The following is an 8,222-nucleotide window of genomic DNA, read 5'->3' on the forward strand; positions in this document are numbered from 1 at the left end:
AGTGCCCGGCTCAGGCATCGGGGGCCTGGTTCCTTTTGAAGTGATTTCACCCTACACTTCCCACTGCACACCTCCCCGGGGAAGGAGCTGTGGGGACACGGCAGGAGGGATGTTTCATCTGCTAAGGAGTGGGCAGGGCACCGGCCCCAGGCCCGGCTGTGCCAGGCAGGGTCCTCCAGGGCCGCCCTCCCTCCCCTGCCCGAGAGGTTGGGATCCCCCCCACAACCCTGTCCCCACTGGCTTCCAGCTGGAGCAGCTGGCCAACCCCAAGGCCTGGATCAACGCAGCCACCCAGATCTTCTTCTCACTCGGCCTGGGCTTCGGCAGCCTGATCGCCTTCGCCAGCTACAACGAGCCCTCCAACAACTGCCAGAAGCACGCCATCATCGTGTCCCTCATCAACAGCTCCACCTCCATATTCGCCAGCGTCGTGACCTTCTCCATCTACGGCTTCAAGGCCACCTTCAACTACGAGAGCTGCTTGAACAAGTAAGCCAGGCCGTCCGGGGAGCCGGGCCGAGAGGGGCAGGCGAGTCTCCAAAGCTCGAGCGGAAGGGGCACTGGGGAGAGGCGGATGCCAGGCACCAAGGGGTGTGGGGCACAGGGCACCCGCCTGGCAGTCCTCGATCCACCAGCGGCAGCAGCTGGAGGCCTGTGCCGAGTCAGCGTGTGCCCGAAGGGAGGGGCACCATGTACTCCGAGCCCTCAGCACGCAGGGATCCACAGCCTTCATTTCTTCAGCCCCAGAAGCAGCCGAGAGCTCCCTGGCTGAGCCGTGGAGATTCCAGAAGCTGCTCTCTGTGATCTTTTCCAAATGCGAGAAACACCCGCAGGCACCCTGTCCAACAGCGTGTCACTAGCTGCGAGGGGCTCCTGACAAGGTTAAATGTCAATTTAACGCTTCCTTAAACGGACGTAGATTTTGATTTAAACCAGCGGTTCTCAACCTGTGGGTCGCGACCCCTTTGGCGGTCGAACGACCCTTTCACAGGGGTCGCCTAAGACCATCCTGCATATCAGATATTTACATTACGATTCATAACAGTAGCAACATTACAGTTATGAAGTAGCAACGAAAATAATTTTATGGTTGGGTCACAACATGAGCAACTGTATTTAAAGGGCCAGAAGGTTGAGAACCACTGATTTAAATCAATTCCTCGGAGCCGCATGTGGCTCCTGGGGGCCACAGTGGACGGCACGGACCTGGGGCATTTCCCATCACAGACGTTCGGCCGGACAGAGCCGGACAGAGCCGGCCAGAGCTGGACAGAGCCGGACAGAGCCGGCCAGCGGTCACAGAGCCCGCTGTGCGGTTGGTCCCTCTTGTCACCACTGTTCCTACTCGAGGCTTCTTCAGAGCCCCTCTAAATACCTTGCCCTTTAAAAGATCAGCAATTGCCCGGCTGGCGTGGCTTAGTGGTTGAGCGTCCACCTATGAACCAGGAGGTCAGGGTTCAATTCCCGGATTGTGGGCTCGATCCCCAGTGTGGGGCGTGCAGGAGGCAGCCGATCAATGGTTTTTCTCTCATCGTTGACGTTTCTATCTCTCTCCCTCTCCCTTCCTCTCTGAAATCAATAAAAGTATATTTTTTTAATAAAGGTTGGCAATCAACAGATTCCTCTGGTGAGGACCTTACGCAATCAGAAAAGAGGAGGCGGGGGGCAGCGTGGGCCCGAGCCCCCAGCAGGCTGGCGACGGCGGCCTTTCTGATCGCGGAGGTCATTCTCGTGCTCTGCCCGCAGGGTGATTCTGCTGCTGACCAATTCTTTCGACCTGGAAGATGGCTTTTTGACAGCCAGCAACCTGGAGCAGGTGAAGGGCTACCTGGCGTCTACCTACCCCGACCAATACAGCAAGGTGTTCCCACTGATTAAAAACTGCAGCTTGGAGTCAGAGCTGGACACGGTAAGGCGCTGGCAGGGTCTCGGGGACGGAATTCTTCTCCCTCCGCCTCTTCCGGGAGAAGGGAGGACGGGCCACCCTCCCCCCGGCTGCTGCCCGGGGACACTGGTTCCTTTGGGTCCTCCGTGCCCTTGTTTCCTCTTCCTTTTAAATGTTGAAAAGGCAGAAAGTACAAAGAATCCTATAACGGCACCCACGTGTCCACCACCGGAAAGAACCATTGTAAACACTTGTCATTAGGGGCTCAGACGGGGCGCTGGCCTGCAGGTGGGAGAGCCAGCTCCGAGGTCCCCCACAGCTTAGCGTCGGGGGTGTCCGGGGAGCCGTGCGTCCCTCGGTGTGTGACTGGGGTCTTGTCCCCGGGGGCAGGCCGTCCAGGGCACCGGCCTGGCTTTCATCGTCTACACCGAGGCCATAAAGAACATGGAGGTGTCCCAGCTGTGGTCGGTGCTGTACTTCTTCATGCTGCTGATGCTGGGGATCGGGAGCATGCTGGGCAACACGGCCGCCATCCTCACGCCCCTGACCGACAGCAAGGCCATTTCCCGCCACCTGCCCAAGGAGGCCATCTCCGGTGAGCGGCGGGCGGGGCGGAGGCGGCACTCGGGGAGGCGGATGGGGGGACCAGCAGATGGGTGGGCGGCCTCGGGGGGCCGTGTGCCTGTGGAGGTGGCCACGGGGCTGCAGCGACCTCACAGGAGTCCTGCCTTCACCTTCTCCTCCCCCCGGGCAGTCGGGACCTGGCAGGTGTCAATCACCCCATGCGTCTGGCTCTCCACCCCGGGGGGACGGGAAGTGGCCACCCCGACTTGGGGAAAAGGCCAAGCTCCCCAAGCTGGCACCCAGAGCTCCCAGGCCAGGAGAGACGCCGCTTTTGTCCATGTTTAATTGAGGCATAACCGCTGCGGGGTGTCCATTCCTTAAGCACAAACTCAGTGAACGTGGCGTATGTATCGCCCAGGTAACCACCACCGACCCAGGTCACGTCCCCTCGGTCTCACTGCCACCGTTTATGTTTGTTTCCCCCTTTGTTGGGCTCCGTGTACATGACATCACACGTATGTGCTCTGTGTGTGTGCGGTCTACACCCAAACTGTAGGAGACCCGCCCACACTGTGACAATTAGCGATCGGCTGTCCCTCTCCCGCCCGTGTGAGCAGCCATTGTAAGAGCAGACACCCATCTCTCTACCATTCTGCTCTCGGTGGACAGCAGGGCTTTAGGGAAGAACCTGACCTCCCAGCCGCTCCGCCTCCCTCTGCTCCACGCCAGCCCTGTGCACCCCCTTCCCTCGGTGACACCGTCCACAACGTCCCTCCTCCCGGCCCAGGTCTCTGAAGTCCTGCCCACCCTTGGTCAGCGCCCTCCGCATTGAGCAGCCGCCCCACACCTGCAGCCGCATCAGCGTGCTGTTAGCTGCCGGCCACACGAACCCCCTCTCCTGCGGGACCCCTCAGGCAGGGCTCCGTGGCTGGGGCGATGTGGGGTAGCAGTGGAAGGGCAGGAGGGAGCTTAGGCCAGTACTTGGTGGGGAGCCCAAGAGAGGCGGCCGGAGGAGACCCGGACAAGAACCCAGATTCTGGAGGCAGAGGGGCCTTGGCTTCCCCATCTCTGAGCCTTGGCGTCCCCATCTGTAAAAGGGGCTCCTTGATTCCCGCTTCGGAGGCCTAAGTGCTCAATGCGTGGCAAGTGCCTGGGCCGCGGTGGGAGCTGTGTGAACGTTCGACTCTTCCCTTCTCCCCGCACCCCTCTGGTCAGACATGACTCCTCTCTAGGAAGTCCCCAGAGGGTCGCCCGCAGCTCCCATCTCCAGCCCCAATTCACAGCCTGGGCCAGATCCCCTCGGATGCTACAACCTTCTCTTTTCCATTGAGCTGGCGCCCCCTGGAGGAAAGCTCTGTGAATTACCATCGATGCTGCCCACTGACGCTCCTTGGGACACCTTCCTCCACTCCCCCCCCCCCCCCACACACACACACACATTCAGAAAGACCAACACACATGGGTGAGCCCATCAGCCGAGTCCCCCGGGCGCCCACGGCCCTGCTGGGGCAGGTGTGGGTGCAGGCAGGTGAGCCGTGTCTTGGCCCAGGTCTGGTGTGCCTCCTCAACTGCGCTGTGGGCTTGGTGTTCACCTTGGAGGCCGGCAACTACTGGTTCGACATCTTCAACGACTACGCAGCCACGCTGTCCCTGCTGCTCATCGTGCTGGTGGAGACGATTGCCGTGTGCTACGTGTACGGGCTCAGGAGGTGAGACCCGCCCCGCCAACTGCTGGGCAAGCTCACCCACAGGAACAGCCCTCTCTCGGCGGGCATCGCGCATTCTCCTTTAAGCTTGGCATCTTTCAGGGCTTCAATCTTCCCCCAGATCTCAGCTAATTCTCTGCCTCACTTCCCCCTCAGCTGGCCTTCAACCTTTATCTTGCCTATTTCCTGTGCTTTTACTTTTTATTAAAGGACTAGAAGCCCGATGCATGAAATTCGTGCAAGAGTAGTCCTTCCTTTCCCCAGCTGCCAGCACCGGCTTCCCTCTGGCACCCGGACCCGGGCTTCCCTCCCAGCCCCGGCTTCGTCCGGAAGGCGTCTGGTCTAATTAGCATATCATGCTTTTATTATTATAGATATTGGCCCCGTTGGCCCTACTGAACCCCAACAGCTCCAGGGGCAGGCAATCCTGCCTCCGGGCACTGGCCATTCTGACCCTTGGCCGACACCAGCATTTTTTTATACATATATTTTTATTGATTTCAGAGAGGAAGGGAGAGGAAGAGATAGAAACATCAATGATGAGAGAGAATCATTGATCAGCTGCCTCCTGGGTGCCCCCTACTGGGGATCGAGCCCGCAACCCGGGCATGTGACCTTGACTGGACTCGAACCTGGGACCTTTCAGTCCGCAGCTGACGCTCTATCCACAGAGCCAAACCAGCTAGGGCCGAAACCAGCATTTTCAAGCTCGCTGACCAAAGTCCAGTTGATAACCCAGACCTTGAAATCTGGCTGATTCAGGATGTATGGTTCTCAACCCTGGCACGGCGCAGCCCTGGTGCTGGGATGTGTGGCCGGGCTGAGAACCACGGGTCTAGAGCAGTTTTCAGACCTGGGCGTGCACTGGAGCCCCTGGGGACTGGTCCTCACATTCCCCCCCCTCCCCCTTCATCCCCAGGGCGCTGATTAGGTGGGTCCAGGTGGGGCTCTAGCTGCAGGTGAGTCTGGTCCCAGAGCGGCAGCATCAGGGAGCTTGTTAGAATGCAGGATCTCGCCCTAGCTGGTTTGGCTCAGTGGATAGAGCAGGGGTGGGCAAACTTTTTGACTCGGGGGCCACAATGGGTTCTTAAACTGGACCGGAGGGCCGGAACAAAAGCATGGAAGGAGTGTTTGTGTGAACTAATACAAATTCAAAGTAAACATCATTACATAAAAGGGTACAGTCTTTTTTTTTTAGTTTTATTCATTTCAAAAAGGCCAGATCCGGCCTGCGGGCCATAGTTTGCCCACGGCTGGGATAGAGTGTCAGCTTGTGTGTTGAAGGGTCCCAGGTTCAATTCTGGTCAAGGGCACATGCCTGGGTTGCGGGCTCGGTTAGGGGCATGCAGGAGGTGCCGATCAGTGACTCTCATCATTAAGGTTTCTCTCTCTCCCTCGCCCTTCCTCTCTGAAAGCAATACAAATATTTTTAAAAGAATGCAGGGTCTCAGGCCCCCAAACCCCTGAGTCAAATCCACATTTTGGCACATCCACGGGGTAGAGGCCCATTACGTTTTGGGAACTGCTACTCGAATGAGAGCCTGCTCAGAAGGGCTGTACCAAGTCTTCCCCACCCCAGTCTTTTATCATCTTCCAAACTGATCTGGAGGTGGGTCAGGGGACCAGCTGGGACCGTCTAGGAGCCAGGCCCCTGGTGCCGAGTGTCCCACTGTGCCCCTTGGAAGCCATTCTGAGAGATTTCCACGATCAAAGAACTCCAGGACATAAATTAAAGCCAGATTTCTTTGCTGTAGGATTTCTCAGACCCTTGAAGACAATTGTGAATCTCAAAGAGGGGGTTGTAATTTGCAGTATTTCCAAACTTTCGTGGTCAAGGAATGCCTTTTTATCTGCCCGTAATCCTCCCCCAGAGCTAGTAACACTGTGAGGACTTTAGTGTTAGACTCGCCCCGTTTTCCCGAGAAAGAAGGGTTTCCTGGGACATTGGGGCTTTTTCAGTGCTAAACCCAGGGAAGTCCTGGGTAAACTGGAACATATTGGTCACCTAGGAAATGCCCAGAGGAACAGAACCTAGGGCCCACTGGAGGCGCTGGAGAGGGGTACAAGTCCATCCAAAGCGGGTGTTGGTAAATGGCCGGATGGACGGAGAAACCAAAGGTGCCCTGGGGATTTCGTAAGCCGCCAGTTATGAGAATGACCAGCAGAGGGCAGTCTTTCTGCTTGGACGGGGGACGGCGCCATCTAGTGGCCACTTTGCAACAGTGCCATGCGGCCTTTCTGCAGCTCTTCCCACGTTTCTCTATACAGGAAAGTGGAGGGCAGGGGAGGTAAAGGGACAAGAGAACCCAACACTTTCTGCCTTGTATGGTCTTGAAAATCCCAGTGTTCACATTATGCACATGAGTCTTCGTGGCCTAGAGCCTAAGGTCTGGCTAGATCAGCGGGCACACAGGGGCAGCTAGAAGCTCATGGGGGAACTTAAGACAGGCCAGGGGTGGAAGTGAGGCAGTGGCTGTGGTTGCACCTGGTGACAGTTTCTCTCAGCCCCAACCCCACCCCTCCTTCAAGGCTGCCTCTCCCGTCGTGCGGAGCGGTTTTAAAGCCCTTGGACTGGGTCAGCATTTCCCAAAGTGCCGAAGATCCTTTTCATACTTATTTGTGTGCATGTTAAAAATATACGATTAGCCTATCAAACCCACAAAAGAATGGATGCTGTTATGCTATTGCTAAACTTAGGCAAAAGAGTCCATTTAAAGGAAAGGAAAGAAAGACAGTCTGCAGACATGATTGAACACAGTAGTGGTCTTCGGGCAACTACACCTGGGCGGCTCCAACCGCCGGGCCATCACCCTTTAGTCCCAAGTCTGGCTCTCCATCTGCCCCAGAAAACCTGCTGTGGTTTCAGGGGACAAAAAAGATTCCCCTCTGGGTTGTTTGTAATGGGGAGTAGAGTCGCTGGCAGACCCCAAGCCAGGAGTTGCCCTGGGGGTCCCCTGGCATTGAGGCTGGTTGGACCCATGTCCCAGGCTCTCTGTTCCCGCCATTGGTGGGAGCTGCCCTCTGGTCTAGGCCAGCAGCCTCCATCTGAAGGTTGGCACCAGAAAGATGTCTCCTGACGTCCACTTATCTGGGGGTGATCGCTTTGCACCCCGCTCTGTGTCAGCCTCAGCCCTTCTCCCCATTCCATCCCCAGAAGGAATCAGGGAGGGGGGCCCCATGTTTGTGTTCAAATCTCAGTGGAGCCAGAACAGAATCTCCCCAAGCGAACAGGAATGTGCAAGCTGGGCTCCCCCTCACTCCAACATCATGGCTAATCCAGACTTTCCCGTTTTCCAAGCAGATTTGAAAGTGACCTTCAGGCCATGACTGGCCGCACTCTGAGCTGGTACTGGAAGATCATGTGGGCTGGCGTGAGCCCGCTGCTCATCATCAGCCTCCTGCTCTTCTACCTGAGCGACTACATCCTCACGGGGACCCTGCAGTACCAAGCGTGGGACGCCTCCCAGGTACCTGCCCTCCCGGGGCCCCAAGCTGCCTCGAGAGCACAGGCCTTAGTTTTCTGAAACCAAGGAGTTCCTGCCATGGCGTGGGCAGGTCGTTGGTCACAACAGGGCAACATCAAAGCTGTGGTTTCAGTGCTAATCGTACCTCAAAGCTCAGCACACAGCCTCACTGGCCCCACTTCAAGTGCTCAGTAACCCCTTGTGTCTGGTGTCAGACAAGGCTCATTTCTATCAGCCCAGAAAGTTCTACTGGACTGTGCTGGGCTAAGGGCCAACCCCTACGTCCAGCTGCCCTGCCCGGCATCTCAAACATAATCACGTGCAGTTATTCTTTTTCTTTTAAATATATATTTTTATTGATTTCAGAGAGGAAGGGAGAGGGGGAGAGAGATAGAAACATCAATGATGAGAGTCATTGATTGGCTGCCTCCTGTATGCCCCACACCGGGGATCAACCCTGCAACGCTGAGTCATACCAGCCAATCGATGATTAGTCTTTAGGGGTTACTCTTTAGCGGAAGCTCCAAACAATGGCTATGCAGGCCATGAAGGGCAGGGAAGAGATAGATGACGAGGGGAGTTAGTCTGCCCAGCACCCCTTGC

The 8,222-nt window shown here is 56.9% G+C and overlaps 1 protein-coding gene across 1 annotated transcript in view; it reads left to right on the top strand.

Moving 5' to 3' along the window:
* SLC6A20 (solute carrier family 6 member 20) overlaps window positions 1-8,222 on the top strand; it is a 23,800-nt gene that overhangs the window by 14,196 nt on the left and 1,382 nt on the right. Inside the window, exons 6-10 of the mRNA XM_014462952.2 lie at window positions 243-489; window positions 1,747-1,909; window positions 2,276-2,480; window positions 3,999-4,158; window positions 7,457-7,622. Coding sequence (XP_014318438.1) covers window positions 243-489; window positions 1,747-1,909; window positions 2,276-2,480; window positions 3,999-4,158; window positions 7,457-7,622 — 941 coding nt within the window. The remainder of the gene's footprint in view (window positions 1-242; window positions 490-1,746; window positions 1,910-2,275; window positions 2,481-3,998; window positions 4,159-7,456; window positions 7,623-8,222) is intronic.

The sequence above is a fragment of the Myotis lucifugus genome, unplaced genomic scaffold, assembly GCF_000147115.1.
Source record: "Myotis lucifugus unplaced genomic scaffold, Myoluc2.0 scaffold_195, whole genome shotgun sequence".
Lineage (NCBI taxonomy): Eukaryota > Metazoa > Chordata > Mammalia > Chiroptera > Vespertilionidae > Myotis > Myotis lucifugus.